Source organism: Cavia porcellus, unplaced genomic scaffold, assembly GCF_034190915.1.
Source record: "Cavia porcellus strain 051 isolate PalLab524CR breed Dunkin Hartley unplaced genomic scaffold, mCavPor4.1 scaffold_26, whole genome shotgun sequence".
NCBI classification, from domain to species: Eukaryota; Metazoa; Chordata; class Mammalia; order Rodentia; family Caviidae; genus Cavia; species Cavia porcellus.
Genome location: NW_026947509.1, coordinates 34,386,743 through 34,414,327, shown reverse-complemented (window position 1 = coordinate 34,414,327; position 27,585 = coordinate 34,386,743). Strand labels below are relative to the sequence as shown.

Genomic DNA, 27,585 nt, shown 5'->3' with positions numbered 1-27,585 from the left:
CTACCTGCTCCACATCAGGAGGCTAAGACAGTCCCGACTGCCCCAGCCACCTATGAACAATTCCCTGCCTGCCCACCTTTTTTTCTTTCCTTTGCTCTCCTGTCTCTCCACCCAAACCTTCCAATAGATGGAACCCAGGTCTTTCAGACTGAGCTACATCCCCAGCCCTGTTGATTTTTAAATTTTGAGACCTGGTCTCTTTAAGTCACAAATTTGTCCAGGCTGAGCTCAAATTTGCAATTCTTCTGCCTCAGCATGCTGCAATTTTGGATATGCACCACTATGCCAGGGTCCCTCTGCTTACATGTATGTCTCTATGTATTTATTTCTGTCTTTTTGAGACAGGGTCTCCTGTGCAGGTCAGGCTGGCCTCAAACCAGCAGTGATCCCTCCTGCCTCTGCCTCGCAAGTGCTGCACATACAGAGGTGTACCATCATGTCTGGACAGTCTATTTTATTCTCTACTGAAGAGCTTCACTAAGATCTACAGCTTTTTCCTACAGCAGATTTAAAATTCACATAACCAAACCTTCTACAGAGATGCAGAAGGAAAAACTCACACACAGCTGAGATAAAAAGCATTTGTCTTCAGCAGGCGGGATGCTCAGCCCTGCAATCCCAGCATTTGGAAAGCTGAGGCAGGAGAATCAACACAAATTCAAAGCCTGCTTGTACTACATAGTGAGTACAAAACCAGCCTGAACTACATAGCAAGACCCTTTCTCAAAAAACAACAAAACAAGCCAGGTGTGGTGGCTCCCACCTGTAATCCCAGCACTCCGGAGGCTGAGACAGGAGGATCTTTGCAAGTTTGAGACCACCTGGGCTACAAAGTGAACTGAATGATGAGATCCTGTCTCAAAAGGACAAAACAAAAAGCAAGCTTTTGCCTCCTGCTAATTTGATGCTAGCTGCTTTATTTACAGAAATGCAAGGCTCCAGGAATAGCAGGCAATACTACGATGCATTCGGGCCATAGTCAGGGACCACAAAGTGTCTTTTTATTAAAGTGACAACCAGGGACCTAAAAGCCATCTCTGCTCTGCATACTGAGCTTTTCTCTCAGGCCCACGGTAGCTTAAACTGAACCACGTCTGACCTTCCTCCATGTCATCTGTCACTGTCAATCCTGGGTCCAGTCTCTCCAGACTCTGCACAGGTCACTAGGGAGAGTCCAGTCTTCTAGCTCATCCCACATTGAGACTGAGCACACATTAAGACTAAGACATTCCCAGGGCCACCCAGCTATACCTAGCAGCCTCTGGCCTTGTCCCAACCCTGTGGTCACCTGGATTCTGGGAATGGCAGAGGCCATGTGTCTGAGATCTCTTGTCGGAGAGGGACAGTCCTTCCCAGGAAGGAGCCCATCCCTCAGCCATGATTCTAGAGCCAGAGCACTGGGACAGAGCTGAAGGTCACCTCACCCAGGCCACCAACTATTGCTCAGAAGCCACCCTGCTGCCTTGCAGGTGGCTGCCTGAACCTCCATCAGTGTCCTTTCCAGCTGCCTTCTGCTTACTTACTGATTAAAGCTTTTTTTAGTGACTTTGTGCTTAAATTTCCACTATTATTAAAGCAAGTGATCCTAGACTAAGGACACTGCACAGTAACCAGCTCGTTGTCCAGGGATGAATCTGCCAGTATCTGGAGACCAGATTTTTTTTATCAGTACGGGGGATCGAACTTAGGACCTTACATTTGCCAGGCAGCTCCTTGTGCTGCTGAGTAGAACTCTTAGCCCCTTATTTCGTTTTGTTTCTTGGTATCAGGGGATCAAACTCACGGCCTCATGCTTGTTAGGCAGGGGCTTACACCACTGAGCTAAATTCCCAGCCCTTATTTTGATGTTTTGGAGATGGGGTCTCACTCTGTCATTTAGGCTGGAATTGACTTCACTATGGAACCCAGGCTGGCCTTGAATCCACAGTGATCCTCCTGCCTCAGCTTCCTAATTGCTGGGATTATAAGGGTCTCCCAGCTTGCCCGGCTGGAATGCTTTACCTGAACAACTACCAAAACATACAGGGGGAAATGGTGATTTTTGGTGTTTGTGGTAAATTGGGTATCCCAGCAGCTCATGCTATCCAAGGAAATGGATGCCCCTGCAACCAAGAATCATCCAACTGAAGTGTCACAAGGGCAGATGTCAGAAAAACCTGGTCTAGGTCAAATACCGAAGTGACTTTTATTTCCAGTGCTGGGGAATGAGCCTGGTTCTCACTGTACTCCCCAGTATGACTGTTGAGCTATATCTCCAGCCCTGTTGACTTTTTTTTTTTGGTACCGGGGATCGAATTCATGACCTTGCACTTGCCAGGAAGGCACGTATGCCACTGAGCTAAATCCCCAACCCTGATTTTTTTAAAATTAAGTTTATCTGGGGGGCCGGGATTTAGCTCAGTGGCACAGTGCCTGCCTGGCAAGTACAAGGTCATGAGTTTAATTCCCGGTACCAAAAAAAAAGTTTATTAGTACATCTAGGTATACAGGACGATCACTCATCATGGGGAATTTTTACCTATACATGATATAATTTGATTCTTGTTCTTTCTTTCTCAATCCCCTCCCCTCCCTTCAACCTATTAGCTGTTGAAAAACTGAAAAATTTTAACCAAAAGCCTTTTGAATTTTTGTTTCAAAACAGTCATTTTGGGGCTGGGGATTTAGCTCAGCGGCATAAGCGCCTGCCTTGAAGCAGGCAGTCGCGAGTTCAATCCCCGGTACCGATAAAAAAAGAAAAAGACAAAATTTTTTTAAAACCCCAGTCATTTGCATTTGGAACAAAATATTTTTCCTAATGTAGTATATGTTAGGAAACAAGTTTGTTAGGGTTTTTTTCTTTTGAAACAGCTTCACACTATGCATTTCAGGCTGCCCTCGAACTCTCAGCAATTATCCTGCTTCAGTCTCCGGAGTGCTGGGATGACAAGCGTGCGTCACCATACCCGATTAGCGATGTCATTTTCTTTTTTCATCTGCAATGTTTTACACCAACGAATTCAGGAAAAAAGGGCAATGTCTGGTCTCTGTTCTAAGTATCCCAAGACTCCTCCCGCCACTGTCTAGAAACCTGAACTCACGGTTAAGAGCTAAACCTCTAAGATTCTTCCTTCCTCTCCTCACATTTTCAATTTAAATTTTAGAAAATTAACCACCGCTGCAACAACTGCGCAACAGGACGCGCGCACAGACACACAGCGCCGTGATTCAGGCGCCCGCCCGACTCCGTGACGGTGCGGCCGCTTCCCCCAGAACTTGGCGCACAGCAGAGTCGCGGACAATAGTGCGACGCCACGTCCGCGGTCAGCCCAAACCTTGCTGTCCCTGTTGCACCTCCTCTCGCCCTGCCGCGCCGCCCTCTCATCGCAAGAAAAGCCCCTCCGCCGCTGCGGACAGCGGAAGCGGCCAACCGCGAGACGCTGACGTAAAACAGCCGGGTGGTGGTGTCGCCCACGTGACTGAGCCTCGACCAATCACAGATCGCATCTCGTGCGCCCTCAGGCGGGCGGGCTGCACGGGAGTCTGGGGGCGGGGTTTCGAGGCCCGCACGCCTTGCGCCTGCGTGCGGGTTGAACAGTGTGGTCGGGTGGGTGCCGGCTGGCCCCGCCCCTTAGGCGAGGCTCCGCTGTGTTGGCGCCATTTTGAGGCAAAGAGGAGCCAGGGAGGCTGCGGTGGGGTGCGCAGGTTTGGAGCGATTATACTTCGTATACGTATTTTGTTTTTGTTTTTGTTTTTTTTTGGCAGGGGGGTCAAGGTCTCCTTACAGCTTAGGTCTGTCGCCCAGGCTGCCCTCCACCTCAGGGCGATGCTTCTGCCTCAGCCTCCTGAGTGCTGTAATTAAAGTGTGCTCCACCACGCCCCGCTCTGCCTTTTCATGCACTGTATTTTATGATGGAATTTTCAGAGCAGGCTTGAGATTTAAATATTGTTAAAATGTCACATTGCACACAAGGAAACTGAGACGCCCGTGCAGGGCCGTCAGTTTGCATCCTCAGTCACTTAAGACTCTTCGTTTCTTCGTGGATCATTGTTGATTTAAAATAGCAACTCTGTTTTAAAGTAAGCGGTTTATTCGCACTCAACATGAGTAACCATGGCCAAGGAACGTGGATTCAGTTGGCCTGGGTGCGGTGGCCGCAGTGGGCAGAAAGGGAACTGTGGAGGCCACAGGATGAAAGTCACTGATGCAGTGGCAGGAATACAAGGTGGCCGTGACGTTTAGATTTTGGCTCTAGCTGAGTGTGGGAGTGTATGCTTATGATCCCTGCACTCGGAAGGCTGAAGCAGGAGGATCTCCCACACACACACTTCCAGACCAGACTGAGCTACACAGTGAGACCCTGTCTCAACAAATAAAAGGTGGCAAGAACGATGGGATAAATGGCTTTGAAGCAAGGGGGAAGATTTTGAAGGGGATTGATGGCTGTGAACTTTTTTTACTGTAATTGTTTTTAAGTATTCAGTGTGTAAACTGGGTTCAGTGGTCACCACGCCTACCTGGGATTTATGAGTGTCATCCTTTTGTGGAATAAAATCCATAAATGAAATTACAACAAGCCAAGTGTGGTAGCATATAACTATAGCTCCAGGATTCTGGAAGGCTGAGACAGGAGAGTTGTAATTTGTGTCAAAAAATGAAAAGATCTGGGGATGTAACAGCCTGAGGCCCTCGGCTCAATCCCTGGTACCCAAAACAAAGCGAAACATTTGACTACAATGTAAAACATTCGTTGTTTTAGTTTTTATGAGACAGGGTCTTGCTATCTATATATATAGTCCAGGCTGGTCTTGAACTCACTGTGTAGCCAAGGCTGGTCTCAAACATGTGGTGATCCTTCTGCCTCAGCCTTCTAAATGCTGGGATTATAAACATGTCACCGCACCCAGCTCCCATGTAATACTTCTAGATGCAAGAGTCTACGAACAGATTAAAAATAGGCGGGAGGTCCGGGGGCAGGGATTTAGCTCAGGGCTCAAGCCTTGTCTGGTAAGTGTGAGGTCATGAGTTAGATCCCCAGTACCAAAAGAATAAAAACAAAACTGGTGGGACAAATTGCAAAAAAAAAAAAAAAAAAAAAAAAACCCGGGGCTGGGGATTTAGCTCAGCGGCATAAGCACCTGCCTTGCAAGCAGGCAGTCGTGAGTTCGATCCCCGGTACCGATAAAAACGAAAAAGACAAAAAAAAAAAAAAAAAAAACCCACAAAAAAACTTGTAACACTTCTAAGAATATTAATAAAATATAAGAATGCAAATCAACAAAGAACCAAACAAATGGGAGCAAAGGATGTGAAAATAATTTTCAGGAGAAATTTAAATAGCTAATAAATGCACGAAGATGTACCAATCATCAATGAAATGCAATTTAAAATCCTATTATAAACAAAACAAAACAAAAATCCTATCATACACCAGGATGATGGTACATACCTGTAATCCCAGCATTTGGGAGGTTGAGGCAGGAAATCACTGAAAATTCAAAATCAGCCCTCTTACTAAGTGAGCTCAAATCCAACCTGAACTGCATAGCAAGATCCTATCTCAAAAAGACCAAAACAAACAAACAAAACTCCTACCATAGTTGGCCATGTGGCACACACCTATAATCCCATTACTCAGAAAGGATGAGGCAGGAGGATTTCAAATTCAAGCCTAGCCTAGGCACCTTAACAATTTAGTGAAACCCTGTTGCAACAGCAAATGGAAACAGCAAAGTGTCACCCATGATTTGGAGGCAGATTTATTTAACGTCAGACAGACACTGACAAGGAATCAATCCTTATAAAAATGTCAGGCCCTGATCTTTGGTAATTCAGGGCTTATATAGGATAAGCAAGCAGGAAGTGTGGAAACAGAGTACTTGGCTGCCTTTGATTGGGTCTTACAATATGCAGCACAGTGCCCAACTGTAAGAAACAGAAGTAACAGAAACTGTAACAGGAACTGTTACCTGGGCAACTAACAGGAACTAAAGTGTACTGGCTGGGGCTGGGGGCAGCATTTTCTGTTGCACTGTCTCAAAATTAAAAAAAAAAAAAATATATAAGCCAAGTGGGGAACTTGAAGCTCAATGCTTAGGCCCTGGGTTCTGTCACCAGCACTGCATACACACACACAAAAAAAAACTATTAAAAATACATACGTGGGGGCCAGGGATTTAGCTCAACGGCATAAGCACCTGCCTGGCAAGTTGGAGGTCGTGAGTTCGATCCCCAGTACCAAAAAAAAAAAAAAAAAGAATTTTTAAAATTCCATATCCATATATGCATGTGTGTGTGATTCCCCCCATTATAGTGACAGAATCTAAACATAAAACAATGTGTTTTGAGATGATGGGAAATCTAGTGAAAGCATATATTGCTACCAACACCTGCAAAGGAAATTGGCAATTGCCATAAAATGTAGAAATTCTCATTCCTCCCTTGAGGAATTCCGCTTAACCAAGAGCAGTGACCAGGCTTGTGGAGAGACATTACATAAATCTTTGTTCGAACTGGAAGTATTTTATCATAGGCCATTTCTACCATATAGCAATGAAGAGAGTAATCTCCCCCACATTTTTATTTTTCATACTGGGAATTGATCACATGGCAGCTATACACTGAGCTACATCTGCAGCTCTTTATATTTTTTATTCTGAGAGAGAATCTCACTGAGTTTCCAAAGCTTGAACTTGGGATCCTCCTGCCTCAGCCTCCTGAGGAGCTGGAGTCACAGGCCTGGGTCACTGCACTGGACCTTTATTTTACCTATCCCTTGGCCCACTCTACCCCTCCTTTTGGCTTGACTGTTTTAAGGCAACTCCTAGGCATTCTGTTATTTCACCTGTAAATACTTCATTGTGCACCCCTGGAAAATATAGGCTTTCATATAATCTTATCAAACCTGTTCATTTTTTGTCTTAAAATGTCTTGTTCATTTGTTTAAATTAGGATTCCAAAAATTTTTGTGCATTGTGGTTGGTTGACTGTTTGTTTGTTTGCTTTTGAGATGGCCTGATCTGTAATGCAGGGTGGCTTGAACTCACTATGGAGCCCAGGCTGGCCTTGAACTCAGTGATCTCCTGCCTCAGTCTCCAGAGTGCTGAGATTACAGGTATGCACTACCACCTTGGTTGGTGATAGGCATCTCTTAAACCTTTTAAAATCTGTAAGGAAGAACCTCCTCTTTCAAAAGTGCTATCTATTTGTGGGAGAAATCAGGTGATTTGCCTGAACTCGCTGTCCTTATTCTGGACGTGGCTGGCACCTGTGGCATCTGCACCATTTTCAGTCATCTTTAGGATCCTTTAAGCTGTGGTCTGGAGGATTCATGAGGTTTAGGCTCAGTGTCCACAGGGAGACTGAGGCCGTGGTCCATTTCCCCCTGGCTGTCCCCAGCCCATGGCCGGAGCTCAAGGCCCGGCATCATTTGCAACCATTGGGCGATTTCCTGTATGTTTTGGGGTGCAGCAGACACCTGGAAACCCTCTCCCATTCATATGGGACCAGACTCCCATACATTAGAGGGTTTCATTTGAGAATTAGGAACTCACCCGTGTTTGTATTCTTGCTTCTGTTCAGATTTCCTAAAATGACAACCTGGGACCTCCAGAGAGGAAAGGGCTGTCCTGGCTTTGCATTTTTGTTTTGTTTGTTTGTTTTGAGGCAAAGTGTCACTGGGTAGCTCAGAATACCCTGGAACTTGCAGCAACCCTCCTGCTTCAGCCTCCTGAGTGCTGGGTTACTGTCTGCTGTGCTGTGGGCTCTTTCTCCTCTGCTGTGTCACCCTGTGTCACAGCCAGCCGACTATGGACTGATCTCTCTACACCCTGTGAGCCAAAATAAACCTGTTGTCATTTGCTTTGTGTTTGTCAGCTATTATCTCCAGAATACCTGAATTCTCTTTGAAGAAAAACTGGTAAAACATGCAGAATCCAGTTCACCATCTTGGCCCCCAAGTGGAAGCAAGCTGTTTGACGTATGTCCCCACGGCAGTGTGGCCAGTCTCCAGAGCTTCTCACTTTATAAAGCAAAAACATGAAAATGATTTTCCACTTCTCACTAAGAACTGCTTTCCCACAGATTATTTTCACTTTCCAACTGAGAAAGCACAATGTTCTTGGCAACCCTGTGCTGTCCCTCCCTGGATGAGGAGCCCGGACTGAGCTAACAGGTCACCTGCAGCAGAGCCCAGACAGATGACCTGGGTCACCCTGAAGCTCCTGCCTGTGACACAGGGTCCCTCTTAGGAGGACAGGACCCTGGAACTTGCCTTGGGACAAGTTTCACCCTTGCATGAGCCCTGACTGGATGCCTAGAGGACCACGGCTGGTAGCCCTGCGTGGCCCTGGATATCAGCCTGCCTTTCGCTGGGCAGAGCAGGGGCCAAAGCCTAGGAAGGTGGGATGACTGCTGGATGCCCCGAGGCCAGGTGGTGGCAGCCAGGCTGGCACCAGAACTGGGTCCCCAGGATGCCCAGGGCACTCTGCCATGAGCAGTTCCACCTGTGTCTTGAGTACTTTTCTCTCATTGCTGGGACAAATACCTGACACCCAAAATGAAGGAAGGAAAGGTTTATTTGGCTCACAGTTTGTGGAGGTTTCAATCTGTAATCAACTGGCTCCAAGGCAGGGTGGCATGGCACAGGGCAACAGTTCAACGTGGCAGAAGACAGCAAAGGCAGCAAGAGCTAAAAGTGGGGCAGAGGAAGCCTCTTCTCCTCCCTTATATGGCAAGCACCCTCGGATGGGTATAGCACTCACACCACCTCTGTGCACAGGCAGAGGATGATGACAAAGTGAGGACCCTGGCCCCTACTGAGTCATTTAGTTAAATTTCTTTTTTTTTTTTTAATCAGTACCAGGGATCCAACACACGACTGCCTGCTTGCAAGGCAGGTGCTTATGCCGCTGAGCTAAATCCCCAGCCCTACTTAAACTTCTAACCTCCTTAAATTTACACGGTGAACAATATCCTAGAGCAGTGATGGCTTGTCCTCTACATCCCAGGATGCAGCTCTGCTGAGTTACTTAGTTAAACCTCTAGACTCCTCAAATTGACACAACATCAGCCATAACAATTCACCCCTCTCGATTTGGCCACCAGACATATTTCTTTAAACTGGTTTCCAACGACAGAGACATGTTTGTTCTTATCATTTCATGACCTGAACATTGTAACAGATTTAACAATCCTTCAGAATCAATATTAAGTCTATCAACCTTATAGTACATTAGAACAATAACATTCCATCCCTGGACTCTGAGAGTTGCCAAAGCCCTAACAGTTTCAGCATTGCTGAAAAGTAGTTCCAAGGGCCAGGGATTTAGCTCAGTGGCATAAGTGCATGCTTGTGCAAGTTTGTGAGTTCAATCCCCAGTATCTCTCTCTCTCTCTCTCTCTCTCTCTCTCTCACACACACACACACACACACACACACACACACACACACACACACAAGTTTAAGTTCCAAGTCTCCTCCGAGATGTAAGACAAACTCTTAGCTGAGAGCCCCTGTACAAATGAAAACAAAGTCCAACACTTCCAACATTCAATGGCACAGGGTAAACATTACAAACGTTACAAACAGGGATAGCAAAGGATTGGGACCAAAGCAAGTCCAAAATCCAGCAGGGCAAACATTAAGTTCTGTAGTTCCACATCTAGCATTTGAAGAAATCTGTAGCAAACTGTGAGCTCCAAGGGGTTTGAGTGATTCCACCCCCACAGCAGTCTGGTGGTCACAGCTCTCACAGCCTCTCTCTTAGGCCCACTGTGCTATTTCTTGCAGTTTTCCTTCAGTGATCTACATTCCTGACTTTGGCAAACTTCTGAGTTCTCCATTGCACCCTCAGTTTCACACGCTGCCCTCTGATGGGCGCACTGCCTGGCCTCCTGGGCCTTATGACATTGGGGTAGAACCTGTCATAAGCTCAGAACTCTTGCACTCTGCATGCACCTAAAATCAGCACCACGTGGATCAGCACCAAGGTCTGCTGCCAGTTAGAGCAGCAGTCAGGCTTTCCACTCTCAGCTGAGGGGTCCAGTGCAGATCACAGGGAACTCTCAATGCATTTCTGAGGAACAAGTTTTCTGTGCTGCTGTCATTCTGGAACATGATGCTCTGAGGCTTCCTCAGCAAAGCAAAGTCTCACTCTTGCAGTTTTGAGCTGCAAATAGTGGAGATTGCTGCTTTTTGTGGTTCCCTAAGGCCATCTTTTATATTCTCTTGTTTCTTCTCATCTCAGCAGTGGAGGTCTCCTCAGCTCTATCTTTGTAGTTCACACCTTTATTGGTGCTTCACTTCTGGTCAAACTCACAATGTTTTACATCATCTTGCTGGGCTCTTTGCTCTTGATTTGCAATATATATCTGGCTAAAAGCTGCCAACAATAGCCATGCCACAGCCTTAACATATTTGACTGCCTTAAAATTTCTTCTACCAGATTAATTAGTTCACTGCCCTTAATCTTAGTCTCAGGCCAAGTCTATGGACATGAGCAAAACACACGTTTTGCCAAGCCATCACACGCATCATTTGGAGTCAAGCACCTAATGTGGTCCTTTCTAGCAGAAACCTGGGCCTGGGTCATTGGATTTCTGTCAGCCTTCTGGTCTTCTGAGCTCTGACCAGAATCATGCAGAATAGCCTAAGAAGTTCCAGCTCTACTGTTTCAAGTGATATTTCTAAATCCTTCCAAACTCTTCCCACAAGCCATTCCCAAGGGCTCTTGAACTATATGGTAAAGTATACTTACAGCAATGATCTCACTCCTGGTACCAGATTGTCTTGGTTACTTTCCTTTCATTGCTGAAATAAAATACCCAACACCCAAAATTAAAGAAGGAAAGTTTTGGGGGCTGGGGATTTAGCTCAGCGGCATAAGCACCTGCCTTGCAAGCAGGCAGTCGTGAGTTCGATCCGATAAAAAGGAAAAAGACCAAAAAAAAAAAAAAAAAAAAAAAAAAAAAGAAGGAAAGTTTTATTTAGCTCACAGTTTGTGGTGGTTTCAGTCCATAATCAGTAGGCTCCAAAAGCAGTGACACAGTGCAATACTTTAAGTTGGCAGAAGACAGCAAAGGCACCAAGAGCAAAAAGTAGAGAATAGTAAGCCTCTTTTCCTCCCTTACATTGAAAGCAAGCTACACCATCTCCATGCCTACCTCCTGCACAGGCTCAGGATTTTTGCAAAGGAAGGCCCTTGACACAATGTATCAACCATAATAATGAGGCAAGAGCTTCTGCAAGGCATGCATCTAGCTGGGGGGTGGGGAGGGACACAGGCACTCTTCCTTCTCTTACTGTGTCCTCTGCATTTCACAGACATAGGGACTGGGCCACCAAGGACAGATCCCAGGCTGAGCTGGGGCCAGGCGCAAGGCCACCCCTGCAGGGAGTACAGCTGTCAGGCCCCTGGTGACCCTCAGGAGAGGCTGCTCCTTTCAGGAGGGGTCTGTCCCTCCCTGCTCCTCAGGGCCACTGTTTTCAGCCAGGGGATGGGCTCTGCCACTCTGGGAGCCCTGGTCACACAGGCTAATGCCTGTGGTCACCCTGCTGAGGCTGTAGGAGTTGTCACGGGCTTGGCGGTGGCTCCGGGTTCCAAGGCCCAGGGCATCCCGGAAGCTCTCTCAGAAGCAACTGGACATGAGGCTGTAGAGCACAGGGTTGGCGGCCAAGCCAAGATAGAAGATGCCGGGCACAGCATGTACATACTGGAAGGGCAGCAGCAGGCCCTCTGTCCACTGCGATACGAAGCTCCACATGAGGCGGTCAATGTGGAATGGGGCCCAGCAGATGCCAAACACTATCACAGCACAACTGGGGGACAGAGAAAGGGCTGGGAGGGCCTCTCCCACTTCCCAGCTCCCCCAGCCCCGCTGAATAACGTTTGCTGTGGCTTTGTTTTTGAGATGGCTTCTCACTGTGCTGTTCAGGCTGGCCTTGAACTCACTGTGTAACCCAGGTTGGCCTGGAACTCATGGAGATCCTCCTGCCTCAGCCTCCTGAGGACTGGGATTACAGGTGTGTGCCACCATGCCTGGCTCAGCTGTGTTTCTCACCGTTTGTGTCTCCAGCTCACCATCTCTCCTCTGCAGTGTCTTCCCCATCTATCCCTCCCCCCAGCATGGTTTTCCCCAGAATCCCAGATGCCCTATAAGTAATGTCACCCCCACAGCCCGGCATACAGGACAGGAGAGAAAGGCAAGAGAGAAAGCCATCCAGTCCAGGCCAGCAAGTGAGGCTGAGGGCCAGCATGCCCAGGCCCTACAGGGTACCCTGGGTCGGGAGGGAATGGGTCCCCTCCCAGTCCCTCTCCCTGCCTCTTCTGTGGTGGCTGCCGAGTCTCACAAATGCACTTCCTGAGAAGCCTCTTTCTAATTTTTCCCCTTAGTACTGGGAGTCGAATCCAGGGTCATCATACCGAGCTACATCCCAGACTCTTTACATTTTTACTTAGAGCTTTGAGATTGGGTCTTGCTAAATTGTCTAGACTGCTTAGAACTGTTTATTTGTTTGTTTTTTGAGACAGTTCAGCCTGGCCTCGAATTCCCAGTGATCCTCCTGCCTCAGCCTTCCAGAGTGCTGGAATGACAGGTGTGCATCACCATGCCCAGCATCTAAGAAGCCCCTCTTAGGCAGACAGTATCCCATGAGTTCCAGGGAACACTGTAGTGAGGAAATTCATCCTCCTGCCCCTCTTTAGGGGAAACCGTTTCCCCAAATCCCACCGTGCGTTCTTACAGGGTCTAACACCTCTGTTCAGAAGCCTGGCCCACGCGAGGGCATGGCCTAAACCCCACCAATCAGAACCTGTCCCCGAGTCTCCTGGGCGGTCCGTGGAGGGGCAACTCTCCAGGAGGGGGCGGAGCCCGCGGACTGCTATGGGAAGGACAGTCTGGATGTCCAGGTCCGGTTCGTTCCTGTTGCCTTTCCTGGGGGCCAGTCAATTTTGGGGTGCACAAGCCGCACACATGTGCACAGGGTCCCCAGCTCGGAAGGGCTCCGGGCTGGGTTTCATGCTCCCCCGTTGCTGTCCTGGCTTCTTAGTAACCCTAAAGGAAGGGTCCTAAAGAGACACAACCCGCGCTGTCCTCAGCCAAGCCCCCCCCTCCCCCAGGGGCGGGGCTTGTGGAAGGTGACTAGGTCCCCGGGATGTGCCCTGAGGGACACCTCCTGCCCCACCCTGAGCAGCAGTCCCCTGCCCAGCCCTCCTGCCGAGCCTGCTGAACATGGACAGAAATTTCCAGAAACACGCGAGCCAAAATACACTCCTGCGCCTCCACTTGGTCGGTGCTGGGTCTTGGGCCTTGGCAACAAGGAAGTCACTGGGGCAGCCACTAACGTTTATCTCTGGTGTAAGTTGCTGGGCAGACAATCTAAGAGTCCAATGGCCAGGCGTGGTGAAACTCCCTGCAATCCCAGCGCTCAGGAGGCCGAAGCAGGAAGATTGCTGTCAGTTAGAGGCCAGCCTAGGTCACAAAATGAGCTCAAGGGCAGCCTGAACTGCATAGTGAACTATTGTCCCAAAAGACCGGAATTAAAAAACAAAAAACCAAATTCCTCGCCCCCAAGAAAAGACATGAAAATAAAAGGGTCTACCTACATGTTGGGACATGCAGGTGTATACTCACACGCACACACACGCACACGCGAGTTCTCTAAACCATACACAGCCTCTGAAGGCCCTGGGAGCCCAGGCCCCACACCCAGCGCCTGGCTTGGCCCCCATCTTGCAGCGTGACACTTACACAGCATCTTAGGTGCCTGCGTTCCGCGCCGGCCCAGCGGCCGGAGTCCGCAGATGGCACAGGCCTTGGCCAAGCGCAGCTGCTGCCGGTTGCGCCGCAGCATGGCAGCAACCCCATGCGCAGGTAGAGCAGGCTGAGAGCGCCCATGGGCAGGCAGAAGAACAGCAGCGCCGGGGCCTGTGCCACCAGGCTGTAGGCGTCCCGGGAGCGCACAAGGGTACACACGGCCAAGTCGGGCACCCAGCCCCGGCAGGGCACCCACAGCTGCTGCAAGCCGTGCAGGCTGGTGTTGGGCACCGAGCAGAGCATGGCCAGGCCCCAGGTGAGCGCGAGCACGCGGCACACGTGCACCCACGTCACCCCGGCCCGCGCCTGCAGGGGGCGCACTACCGCCACGTAGCGCTCCATGCTCAGGGCGGTGACGTGGAGCACCGAGGCCAGGCACACTGTCTCAAAGAGCAGCGTGCGGAAGTAGCAGCCGCTGCGGCCCAGCAGGAAGGGGTAGCTGCGTGCCATCTCGTAGAGCTCCAGCGGCAGCCCGAGCAGCAGCACCAGCAGGTCGGCAGCGGCCAGGCTGAGCAGGTAGAGGTTGGTGGGCATGCGCATGGCCTTGCAGCACAGGATGGCCGCGCAGGTCAGCACGTTGCCCGCAGTGCCCACAGTGAAGATGAGTAGGTACGTGGCGCACATAGGTACTAACAGCTCCATCTGCTGCGGCCCCAGGTACTTAAGTCTCAGGGCCTCATCTGTGAGGTTCAGGTCCTCAGGGTCGAAGTCCCCCACGGGCTCACTGCCACTGCAGAGGACGAGGTTCCTTGCGTCTCCGGGGGACAAGTCTCCGAGGGGGACGGTGGGGACAGGGCAATCGGGGCAGAGAGGAGTCTGCAGAACAGAGGAAGAGGCCCAGAAAAGCCACCTGAGAGACCCCGGCTCTGCCCTAGCTCAAACCAAAAGAGCATGGAGCTGACCTTTATCCCACGAGCCACCGAGAAAAAGAACTCGGCCGTCCACGGTAAAGTGCGTTACGACGTCAGAAACATAAACATGGACCTTCTCTTTTGTTTTCTTTTCGTGTGTGTGTGTGTGTGTGTGTGTGTGTGTGTGTGTGTGTGTCTGTGTGTCTGTCTGTGTGTCTGTGTGTGTACCGCGCACTGAGCCCAGGGCCTTCTCACTGAGCATCCTCCCTAGCCCTTTTTATTTGCAGACAAGTTCTAAGTCATTAAGTAGCCCAGGCTAGCTTTAAACTTGCGATCTTCCTGCCTCAGCCTCCCAGAGTGCTAGAATTCTACATGTTCCGAATGGTTCCATGGAAGTAGCTCCTGATTCTAGTGCAGGCTCTCGACTCCAGGCTGTGTGACTTCTGTTGGGAGGTCCAGGCCAAGACCATGGGGCACAGCACCTGCCTGACCTCCGAAGGCTCGTCATCATGATGCGCATGGGACTGAGTCATATGGGGACCCAGTGGAATCTCATAAATTACAATGTTTGCTCCAAAATTTAGAATGTTTGAGTCTCAATGGCTCTGTCATTTTGTTTTTCTTTTCTTTTCTTTTTCAGTCTATTTGTGAGACATGGTCTCGCTATGTAGCCCAGGCTGGCCTGGAACTCTCAGTGATCCTCCTGCCTCAGCCTCCCCAGTGCTGGGATTACAGGCATGCAGCACCCTGCCCAGCCCTCCTGCCTGCTACTTCAGGAGCTCCCTCTCCTCTCCCGAGGTCCCCTCACCCAGTCGGAGGGCAGCAGCCGCCAGGATCCAGCCGGGATCTGGAGAAGTGACCCATTCAGGAAAGGACAGCAGCGTCCCGAGAGGCCACGAAGCCCCAGAATGACCTACCCTCCCGGCCCCCGGCCCCATCCCGGCGGTGCGCACCTACCATGCTGTTGGTCGGTCCCTTGGGGTAGCCCACTCGCTGCTGGACAAGCCGCTGACCGAGCAGCCGAGCGCGGTGCGCGTTCCCATGTGTCCCCGGCAAGGGGCAGTGTGGCGCCCGGGCCGCTGCGCCAGGGTCCAGGCTGCCAGCGCCCGCGTCCCAGCCATGGCAAGAGTTGCGGGTCCCGGGCCCAGGGCCCAGCCCCCGCCCCCCATCCTCTTTCCCAACAAGACCCGGGGCCCAGCCTGGCAGAGAGAAATCCGCTCTTTTGCCTCCTGGTCCTGCGACCCCAGCCCCTCCCTGGCGCCCCTCTGCTGACCCCTCTGCTCCCCTCCTAACCCGAGGATGCCTGCCCCCATCCTGGCCCGGGGTGCCCCTCAGTCACAAGTGCTACCTCCATCCGGAGGTCCCTGCAGCAACCCCGCAGGGACCCTGGGAGGGGCAGAGGGCCCGGTTCAGACTCAGGTCGTCAGGTCCTCCCAGAGACCATGCCCCTAATGTTCACGTGGGACCCATGGCCCCAGAGGGTGGGAACCCCAGTCGCTCTAGGAGGGGCCAGGGACAAACCGCAGGAGCCAAGAGGCCGCTTCAGACAGTGCTTGTCTGGGAGGATGGCACAGTCCAGCAATCCCAGCAGTAGGGAGGCTGAGGCAGGAGGATCGCCAGTTCAAAGCCAACTTGTGTTACCCAGGCACACTCTAACTCAAAAAACAGACAAAATAGAACTAAAAGCCTTGTGCCTCAGTTGCCTTCCTGCGGGCAGGTGGGCAGGTGGTGTGGATGCTGTGCTAAGCAGCCCTGGGTCTCCATGGCCCGCTGCCACAAATGTCGGCTTGAACAGTCACGTTCGTGGCCGAGGCGTGTGAGTCACATTCTGGGCTCCAGGACCCAGAGAGACTCAAGGATCCACCCCCAAGCTGGCTTCCCAGGAACTCGGGGTGTAAACAGTCCTGGCCCAGCTGTGGGAAACACAGGCCATGTCCCCAGGGGCTCAGGGTCGCCTGTGTGGAGCTGCTAGCAGCCTGGCCCTGAGCATGGCCACTTGAGACAGGTGGGAACCAGGGCGGCTCCACCACATGTGAGGAGTGTCAGGCTCACCCACCACTGGAGTGTGCTGTTGCACACACATAGAGGCATGCATACACATACACAGACATGTGCACGCGTGCGTGCACACAGGTACATGCATGCAAGCACGTGCACAGACACAGACTCTCAGGCGGTGTTCTGAGTGCACAAAGTGTGGGGACCGAGTGTGGCCCCCACACCTCACTCCTGTGACGGTAATAGTGTCGGAGAACCACCAGGCTGATGGGGCCTGGGGCCCCCCTTGCAGTCCAAAGGCCCTGGGTGGCCTGCTGCAGACAGGGCAGGGTGCCCCTCAGGACCAGGGACATCCTGCCACTCCTGTCCATTGGGCAGGGTTGACAGGGCCCCACAGGACCCCAGGCCTCTCCCTCGGCCCTGGCCAGGAGGACCGGGGACAGTGGGAGCTGAGGCAGGGGGTTTGAGCCCCAAATCCAGGTCCTGTCTCTACTCACAAAGACCCCATGGAGGGGCAAAGTGATGCAGGGGACCCAGCAGCCACAGGCTTCCTCCTCCTCCTTCTGGTGGTGACAGGAGCCGGCTGTGCAACCTCACCCGAGTCCCTTGGCGCCACCAGCCCAGCTTCTGGTCAGAAAAATAGTAAACTAGCAGGTGTCCTCAGGGCTGGGGCAGCCACGGCGCTGTGGCATTCATGTCCCCAGGGTGTCAAGGTGAGGACCCAGCTGTCACCGTCCCTGTCCCTCCAGTCAGGACTCCCAGGCCATGGAGTGATGGTGTGGGTGGAACTCACAGCACAGCACACAGAGTGATATCGACACCACTGAGCAGGAGGAACTGGACTGCTCAGAACTCTGGAGAAGCTTCCAGAGAGACTAAACTTCCCTGAGAACCCGAGGGCCCCAGGCCATGATGACAGGGAAGAAGTGGTCGGGCCACACAATACGGGGCCAGAAACAGCCTGGGCCTGAGCCTGTGTGACCCATGTCACTCAAGACAGAGCTTGTATCTCTTTGGGCTGCTACAGGACAACAGAGGCCATCCCGGTGCCTGCCCAGCCTCTGGTCCCCGTCCTGGGATGATCCCCTGACAGTGAAGATCGGAGGCGGATTCAGAGCTGGAGTACAGCCCCGCACTAGTAACTGGGTCTGAGCCCAGGAACCTGCCTGTCTGCAGAGATCACTGGGCCAGGATGTTGGGGGGTGTTGTTCGTTTTTGGTCCCAGAAATTGAACTCAAGACCTTACATTTGCCAGGCAGGTGCTGGGCCGCTGAGCTGTATCCCCCCTCCTCCTTGGGCTAACAGTTTCTGTTTTCTTTCTTTTTTTTTTTTTTTTTTTTTTTTTTTCCAGTTTCTGTTTTCTAACTTTTCACCTTGATATAACGTAAACATCTCACTTCAATGGGGTTTTTTGCTTTGCTTTTTGTTTTGGTGGTACTGAGACTAGAACCCAAGACCTTTGCACTAACTACATCTCCAGCCTTTTTAAAATTCTGTATTTTGCTACAGGGTCTCCTCAGATTACTAAACTACCTGGTTTGGGATTGAACTTGCCATCCTCCTGCCTCAGCCTCCCACAGTGCCAGGATGACAGGTTTTTCGGTAGAGCCCTGACTCGCACATGTGCCCTCCGGAGGGCAGGTAGTGAGGTGTGCGGTGTGGCGTGTCAGGAACCCAAAACCTGCCATTAAAGGGGTGCAGATGTCTCCCCTAGACTGACCCTGAGCTCCCACGGTAACCACTGCTCCACAGTCAGAAAATGCATCCAATGGCCAGAGACTCAAATTCCGCCCCACACAGCTCTCCTGAGATGGTGCTGCAGTGGGAAATTACAGAAGCCACTCAAAGAACTCCCAAGGTCCAGTCCCATAAATAGCTCTCATGTGGCTGGACCTGACCCTGTCACCCCTGCATGGAAGTCCTTCAGAGTCCCAGAATAAGCCCAGTGTGCATCTCAGCCCAAGGCCTGACTATCCTCTGTTCAACTCCCTCTGCCCTGCTGCCCCAGGGACTTTGCACACTCTGCTTCCACTCCAGGACTGGGGCCTGGCCCCCCTCCTCCTTCCTTGGCCTCTCAGCTCACTTCTGATGTGGCCCCTAACCTCACAGAACCCTCTTTCTTACCTTTGTTAATGTGTTGCAGTGTAAGATCTTACTTTTGTTTTGTTTTGCTTTTGGTACCAGGGATCAAATTCACAACCTTGTGCTTGCCAGGCAGGCATTTGTGCTAAACCCCTGACCCAGATCTTACTTTTGGTTGACTTTGCATTTACAGCCCTGTTTTCTGTTCTCTTAGGTCCAGAGTTTGAGGAGAACAGGCCCGGCTTTCACTTTCATCCCCCTGTGCCAGGGCAGCAGGCAGAGCATGTGACACACAGAGAGGCAATGAATGAATGGATGGATGGGTGACAACCCTGGGGCCCCTAGGCCCACCCAAGTTTGGGTTGGAATCTGTGGGTCCTACCTCCTGCTACACCCTCGCCAGCACAGAGATGGCTCCTGTTACCAGGCCCAGTTGCCCAAGGGCCTTGGGGGCCCCCAGAGACTCGGACAATTTGAGCAGGGGTGAGGGGACAGCTACCTGGGGGGAGGTGTCTCATAGCGCCTAAGCACAGCAGGACCAAGGCCGAGAGCCAGGGATGCGGTTGCCCTGAGCCACACAGGACAGGCCTGAGTGTCACAGAAGGATGTGGCCTGGCCCCAGGCCGAAAGCTCAAGGGTGATGGCTGGATGAGGGTGGGGGCTGCTACTACTGTACTGTGCTATGAGTGACACTGCCAGATTCAATTTTTAAAATGTTCACATAGAGACTGGGGTATGGCAGTGCACACGTGTGTTGCCAGCACTCAGGAGGCTGAGGCAGGAAGATCATGGTGAGTTTGAGACCACATATTGAGCTCCAGGGCAGGTTGGGCTACATAGCAAGAGGCTATCTCAAAAAACACAGAAGGAGGGCTGGGGATTTAGCTCAGTGGCATAAGCACCTGCCTTGCAAGCAGGCAGTCCTGAGTTCGATCCCCAGTACCAATAAAAAAGAAAAAGACAAAAACAACAAAAAAAAAAAAAAAAAAAAAACGGAAGGAGGGAGAAAGGGGCACGGACCCTACAGATGACTTGGCCTCCTGTCCAGGCTGGACAACATCAAGCTTTAACTTCACTGCCACTGTCTCACCCTGATTCTGCCCCTTCTGGAACACAGCTCCGAGCCTAGGTCCTGGGGTCTCCCCCAGCCCCATCTCCCACTCCTGGCTCTACCAGGGAGGCCCATCAAAGTTTCCCGAGAGCAGACACCCAAGGCCAGGGGACACCGCTGCTTCAGGCTGGCCCAGAACTGCCGACAGGAAGGCGGGCACGATACCCCAAAATAAGCATTTCAGACTGGCGGGTCCCCCAGGTGACGGGGTGGGGGGAACCCCGCAGGTCATGGACCGTACTGGAAACCACAGATGCAGACCTCTGGCGTGGTTACTTTAGGCTCCAGTCCGAGTCTGCCCCACTGCTGGCAAGTGAGAGAAATTGCAATCAATTTCATCTCCCAAAGAGAAATAATCCATTGCTGTGGAATTCTTGTAAGGACTGAGATAATTTGGGGAATCATTTGCCATAGTTCCCAGCACATAGTAAAACTGTATAGAAGCTTTTTGGGAGGGAGTACCTGGGATTGACCTTGCCCTTGGCATGAAGCACTTATGCCACTGAGCTATAGCGCAAGCCTCCTGGATAGAAGCTTCTTATTAGTCGAGGCGTAGCCATTTGGGTGGGAGAAAATACTGAATTACAGGCTTTGTAGAGTTATTTGACTTTTAAAAACATCTGAAAAAAGTCATCTGCATTTGGTCGGGAGTGGTGGCACACGTCTGTAATCCCAGCACTCAGTAGGCTGAGGCAGGAGGATTGTCGGTGAGGTCGAGGCCAGCCTGGGCCACACAGTGACACCCTGTCTCAAAAAAAAAAAAATGCACTGCGACCCGTGTGTGCCCAGACCTTACGGAGTGACAGCGAGTCTCAGCTTTGGGGTGGCAGTGGGAAGAAGGCACAGGATCCAGACCTCTCCTCACCCCACGCTTGGGGTTTTGGGGCTTAAACTCCACCCAGAGAGAGATCAGCAGTCCACGGAATCAAACCCACGCGCTCCTGCAATACTAGGAGCTGGCACTGAGCGGCGGCAGAGAGCCGGGACTCGTCCCTCTCCAGGCTTCCAAAGCGGCCGCGGTTTCCCGGAGAGCGCTTGTTGCGCCCCCGAGCGGGATATGGCAGGAAGCTCAGCTTGGTGTGTAACAGCCCAGCATTCCCAGCCCGGCAGTTTCCGCGAACTCTCGCCTGTGACTAATTTCAGGAGCTCACTTAATAAAACTCTGTTTTTTGGTTTTTTTTTTTTTTTTGGTATCAGGGATCAAACTCACGACTGCGCACTTACAAGGCAGGCGCTTATGCCGCTGAGCTAAATTCCCAGTCCAAAACTCTATTTTAAATTATGTGGTTTTGGAACTTGAACCCATAGCCTTCACACTGAGAATCCTCCCCAGGGCTTTTGTCTTTCTTTTCTTCTCCCCCCTCCTTTTTTGTTTTTGTTTTTGTTTTTTTAAGAAAGGATTTCACTGTGTACCCCAAGTTGGCCATCAAACTCCAGGCGATCCTCCTGCCTCAGCCTCCCAGGTGCTGGGATTACAGGTGTGTGCCAGCAGGCCTGTCTTTGTTTCTTCCTCTTTTCCTTCTCAGCATCTTTCTAAATCTCTAAGTGCCCCAGGCAAGGCTTCCAGGATGTCTCAGGGTGGAGCTGACCTAGGATCCCAGGACTGGGACACAGACAGGGTGGAGGGCAAAAGCCACCACCTCCCGTGTATCCTGGGTCCCTCTCCAGGGGTCCTGCTGAGGTCCCAGAGCCTGTGTTCTGCGCTGTCATGGAACAGGGGAGCATGACAGAAGGTAACATGTCTGTCTCACTGAATGGTGTAGGGACAGCAATGCAGCTGAGACAAGAGGCTCTCCACAAGTTCAAGGCCAGACTGGGTTACAGTCCACTCAAGTCCAGCCTGAAGTACAAAGCCAGACCCTGTCTCAAATAATAAAAACTTACAAAACACAGCTAGCTAGGAGAAAGTGCAAATCACTTATAATCCTGCTGCCTAAAGACAGTCTTGTTTTTGTATCTTCCTTCTTTGACTAATGATACATTCAAACATTTTCCCATGTTAACAGCTATTTAGATAGAGTTTCTTCTGCTCTTTGGGTATTCTTTTTCAGTCTTTAATGGGGTCATCGGTCTGGCTGGGATCTTGTATAGCTCTGAACCCTTTGTGGTTTTGATAGCGAATATTTTTTCTCATTTGTGATTTATTCTTAAAATATCTGCAGTTGGTAGGGCATTGCAGTGCACCCCAGTAATCTCGGCACTTGGGAGGCTGAGGCAGGAGGATCAAGAATTTAAGGCCAGCAGCAGCTACACTGTGAGTTCAAGGCCTGGCCCAGCCCCTGGTCCAGGCCGGTGGTGTGAGTGCCAGGCCCAAGACAGGGCTAAGACAACCTGAGCCCTCCCTCAGCTGTCCCTGTCCTCCAGGGTGCCCGGTCCCTGGCATCCCTCACGGGCCAGCCTGGTCACTGAAGTTGCCACCTGCCCCTTCTCAGAGGGCAGAACTCCTGGGGACCTGGGGTGTGGGGCCAGCGGCAACATGGTGCAGATATACAGAGATGGCCCAGGCACCCAGGAACCACAGTACCAGGCTGGGTCTCCTTGTCCTCAGGCGGCCCCAGGGCATGCGGGAGGAGTGCGCTTGGAAGACAGAGTCCGGGTCACACACTGAGGCCATGGCCCGGGGACCCACCGAGGTGGCAGAGAGCGGGGACGTTGGCGACTGTCCCATGGCAGCAGGGGAGGAGGGGGTCAGCGAACTCTCCAGGGCTCCGAGAGGGTGAGGGGAACGGGGAGACGCAGGGGCCTCCAGCTGGGGAAGAGGACCCAAAGTCCCAAGGGAGGATCATCTTCTCTGCCCCAGGATGGGAATGCTAACCCAGAGCCAGCACAGAGGACGACACAGGAAGGTCGCCGGCGGGGGCTCTGTTGCCACCCACCAATACCCTCCCCAGAGCGGTCACTCGGTCCCTTTCGGACCCCTCTTGGAGTTAGGGTGCCAGAGACACTTAGCGCTCAAGCAGTTAGGGCTCAGATCCCAGTGCCCCTGTATTGTCGCGTCCTGAGCTCAGCTTCCGACAGCCAATGCAGGCCGGAGAGACCCGCGCTGAGGTGACGGGGTCGCCGGGCGCCTGCTCCTCGCGCCCCTCAGACCCTGTTCCGGTTTCCACCTTGGTGCCCTCAAGTCCTCCTACGCAAGAAAGGTAATGGGTCCATGGAGCGGGTTGGGGCCGGGGGGCCCCCGTTCCTCCCCTCTCTGCCCCTGGTCGCCCCTCCTTTCTAGGACGAGGAACACCCCGGAGTTTTCTAGAGTTTTGCGTTCTCGGAACGCCCCAAAGGTGCAGCTTTCTCTGCCCTCCCCGAGGCAGAGGGTCAACCTTGCCGGCAGGAGAACGTCAGGGCGTGCCCAGTGACTGCTTGTTCCCATTCGCTGCCGCTGGGAAAGATTGGTTCAATCCGGATTCTGCAGCACCGGCGTGGTCAGAGCTGCCAGGAGAGGCCCTAGACTGACACTAACTCCAATCCAACATGTGTCCTCTTCTCATTCACGACTATGGTGACTCCTGGAGGCCTGAGGCTGCTCATGTGCCAGTCTACACACCTCTATCCTCTGCGGAGGGATTTGTCTTTCCTTCCCTACGAACCTGCACGCTTGGCTCCAAATCGTCCCATAGGCTCAGCCCTAGGGCAGTAGTGCAGGACCCCCCCGCTCTCCATGCGCCTGTGACATCACCCTCTGCCTGCAGCCCCTGTGACCTCACTGGGGTGGCCACACAGTGCAGCAGCCACGGCCACCCCTCTCAGCCGCAGCAGTGGGTGGCAGAGGGCATAGATGACTACGGGGCCCTGGGGACAGGCCGCAGCCGCCAGCAATGCCCCCCATGGCCTTCCCGGAGCCAGTGACAGGCCTGGGGATCCCTCGACACAAAGGTCCCAGGGTCAGGGACGCCTCCTTGCCGATGCCGCGACAGCCCAAGACAGGGCCGCGTCTGCCGAGCGCCGGGATGTAAAGACAGAGCCCACATCACCCTACGGGGGCCAGGACAAGGACAAGGAGGCGCCGGAGAAGGCCGCGTCACTGCCGCCCGGGGACCCCCAGGACGCGAGGGCCACTCCGCAAGCCAAGACCGCAACCCCGGGGCCCGCGGACCCGTCCCCCGCCCAGGGCGCAGCCAGGACCCCGCCGAGCAGCGGCGAGGGCGCCCCGGAGCCGCTGCCCGCCGCCCTGGCCTGGTCCGAGGCCGCCGTGGGCGTGGGGCTGGCGCTCGGGCTCCTGGTCTCGGGCCTCGCCTGCCCCGCGGACCTGCGCTCAGTCTCCGGCCTGCTGGGCGGCGGCGCCGTCTACGCGGGGCTGCGGGCGGGCACCGGCTCGGCGCTGCGCTCCGTCGCCCTGGCGCTGGGGGCCGCGGAGCACAGCGCCCGGGAGCGCGTCCACGCCGCGGTACGCTTCCTCACCGGCCGCCGCGGCGCGCCCGGGCCGCACTAGGCCCCGTCCCCTGCCTGCCCGCCAATAAACCAGCAGCCCGCAGCCTGCCTCCTGAGCGCCGGCCTCGCCCGGGGGACCGGATGGGGCTGGGGCCCCAGCGGGGGTTCTGCCCCCGGCATCCGTGGAGAGGACATGAGGGTCCCCGAAAGGCTCCTCTAGGTTGCATGCGTGCAGGAGGGAAGCGTGGTCTGCAGGGAGATGGCCTTTGTGCAGGGGAAGGAGGAGTGCGAAGGGGGAGGGGACCGAAGGGAGAAGGGTGGGTGTGGAGTGGAACCAAAATGTGGCTAGGCTCCTTAGGTACCACAGATCTGTAAAATAAAGTTTTGTTAATGCACTGCCTGTTCATCCCAGCACTTGGGAGGCTGACGAAAGAGGATGGCAAGTTTGAAACCAGCCTGGGGGACTTAATGATTTAGTCTGTGTGTCAAAAAGAAAGAAAAATAATAATAAAGAAGAAAACAAGCAGCTAACCAAGACCCTGGCTTCAGTCCTCAGTACTACACCACCAACAACAAAACCTAGCAAGTCGGCATAGCTGCTTTCCTAGACCCCTGGCTCATTTGCAGCTTTGTTTGTTTTTTGGGGCAGGATCTTGCTATGTAGCCCAGGTTGGCCCTGAACTCAAGGTGAGCCTCCTGCCTCAGCCACCCAAATGCTGGGAATACAGACATGAGTCTTCTAGAAAAGGAAGCCCTTGATCCCCTGGCTCAAGTCCTGGGGGGGATGCTGACTGCTGGCACCAATCACCAAGGCACAGAATTGAAGCCCCTGTCCCCCAGCCGGGGCACAGTCAGCCCAGAACTGGGGTTCTCACAGCTGGGGTACTGATCCAGTAGCTGGCAGCCTTCAGCTTCCTTCCTGTCTCTGTGCCCCAGTTTCCTCATCTGTAAATGGGTGATACCATGCCTGCGTATTGTAATCCAAATATCACAACCCCTTTTCTAGTCCGCCTCACAATCCGGAAAAGTTACATTTGTAATCTAGAAATGTTATCAGAATCCCGGCAAGTTAATTCCAAGCTGCCACCTCGGGTACAGCCCCCAGCGAGAGTAAAGACACCAAGACATGTTCAAAGTTATAGGTGGCCAAGGAGTGCTAAGCCTAATCCCAGTGAGGATGTGTGGACAAAGGCTCTGATCATAGGCCTCTCCCAGAATTTATCATCTCATGAAGAAGGGTGTGACTCCGGGACGAGTGACAGTGAGGATGGCAGGAATGACGTGAGCAGGGTTTGCTGAGCTGGCCAGGCTGGGAGCAGGCATCTCTGCATCTGCAGGAGGAAGGGTATGCAGAGACACCTGTCTGCGGGACCTGATTGGGGCAGCACATGAGTCTAGGAAGAGCTGTTTCAGGCTCTGATGTGTAAGCTCTTGTATCTGAGAAGTCACAGCCACTTTTTTTTTTTTTAAATCAGTACCAGGGATCGAACTCAGGACTGCCTGCTTGCAAGGCAGGTGCTTATGCTGCTGAGCTAAATCCCCAGCCCTACACAGCCACTTATTTTGAGGCTCACACGGGCTGACAGTCCTGCAGCTCTCTGGCTCTGCTATCCTGCTGTGCTCAACCATTTGTAGAGAGACGCAAGGCAAGGAAACAGCTGTCAGCTGGCCTTAAGAGATCACACATCAGCACCTTCAGTTTGAGCCAGCTGGGAGAAGAAAACAGCACAGCCATGGAGACAGGGCCTAGTTTAAATAATGTGGAGGTAACAATTCTGCTCCCGAGGGGAGCTGGCTACTTGGTTTTCTGCATCTGGGAGGCACAGGAAAAGGACATGTGACTGTCATACGAGTGCAGGCGACAGGGAAGAAGGGGTTGGGAGAGCCACAGCCGCATGGCGCTGGTGCCCTGTGGGATGGTAACCCAGGGTGACAGACGGCCAGACCCAGGCACCTGAGGGCAGGCAGGGAAAGGTAACAGAGAAAGGAGGCGATGACTGCAACTGGTTCCACTGAGGGCAGGAAAGTGACAGGTATGACTCCCTGGTGCCAGAACCTGGCTGTCAGGAGCTCCTGCATAGCAGCAGGGGTGGCATGGTGGAGGGGATCAGAGCAACCCAGTGGGCATTTGGGCCTGGGAAGTCGCCATGGAGCCAAAGCTGAGTCCCCTGACTCACACATTGTCATGGAAGTAAGCCAGCTTGTGTTTATGTCCCTGGTGTCACAGGAGCTGGTGTGACACATGGATGGCACAGCTACCCAGCAAGACACAGCTCGGTTGCCCCAGTCCAGGGCTAAGTCCCAGGGACTCATGACTGTTCTGCTTTAGATCTAAAAAATGTGTAGCAAGCTAGACATGGTGGCACACACCTGTACGCATAGAAGTCAGGAGGCAGAGGCAGGGGGATCACCCGCAAGGTCCATACCAGAATGTACACAGTGAATTCAAGGCCAGCCTGAACTACATAATGAGACACTGTTTAAACCGCCCCCCCCCCCCGAAAAAAGAGCCGGGTGTAGTGGTGCACGCCTGTAATTCAACATTCTGGAGGCTGAGATAGGAGGATTGTTGTGAGTTCGAGACCAGCCTGGGCTACAAAGTGAACGAAAGCCAGCCTGAACCATATAACGAGACTCTGCCTCAAAAAGACCAAAAAAAAAAGATATTTTCCCCAAAGAATATGTGGTTTTTTTTTAAAATCAGTACCAGGGATCGAACTCACGACCGCCTACTTGCAAGGCAGGTGCTTATGCCGCTCAGCTAAATCCCTAGCCCCAGAATATCTGTTTTTTAAGAAAAGTTAGAAATTTGGGGTCGTCTTGAGACTGGTTTATTTATTTTTGAGACAGGGTCTCACTATGAACCCTAGGATGGCCTGGAATTTGCTTATGTAGCACAGACTAGCCTAGAACTCACGACGTTCGATCTTCCCGCCTCAGCCTTCCGAGTGCTGGGATTACAGGCGTGTGCCACCACGCCCGGCTAAAACTGGTTTAAAAAAAAAAACCAAAAAGAAACCTAAATGCTTGCCAGTGCTTTCACTGGCCTCGAAGGACAATAGTTTTGTTTAGGCTAAAATGGCTCATGGGGGGAAAAAAATGGCTCATGGGTTTGGCGGAGTAGGGGGGAGATTCTAGCAGGGAAAAGTGTCCCAGAAGGAATGGTGGTAAGGGCAGTCCCCAAGGGTGTCATGGGGAGCAGAGGGAAAGGGAAGTCTCAGGAGCGCATCTAAACACCGAAATGAAAGGCAGAACTACTCCTCCAGGCTGCCAGGTAGCCCTGTGTCTTAGGACCACTGTATTTTGAGCTCCCAGGAGCCCCAAAAATACGGAACATGTGGGCTCGGGCGTGGCTCGATGAGACGCACTTGCCTAGCAAGTAGAAC

At 52.5% G+C, this 27,585-nt stretch overlaps 1 protein-coding gene and 1 long non-coding RNA gene across 2 annotated transcripts; one reads left to right on the top strand and one right to left on the bottom strand.

Annotated features, from left to right (window-relative positions):
* Positions 1–3,373: 3,373 nt before the first annotated feature.
* On the top strand, positions 3,374–7,841 carry LOC134473273 (uncharacterized). The gene is made up of 3 exons (XR_010043457.1): positions 3,374–3,684; positions 6,990–7,094; positions 7,562–7,841. It is a non-coding gene; the product is annotated as an uncharacterized LOC134473273 (long non-coding RNA).
* Positions 7,842–11,337: 3,496 nt separating this feature from the next.
* Positions 11,338–15,767, bottom strand: Nmur1 (neuromedin U receptor 1). The gene is given in 3 exon segments (XM_063236646.1): positions 11,338–11,947; positions 13,646–14,666; positions 15,604–15,767. Coding segments are annotated over 3 exon segments (1,710 nt in total). The 3' UTR covers positions 11,338–11,422.
* Positions 15,768–27,585: the final 11,818 nt, after the last annotated feature.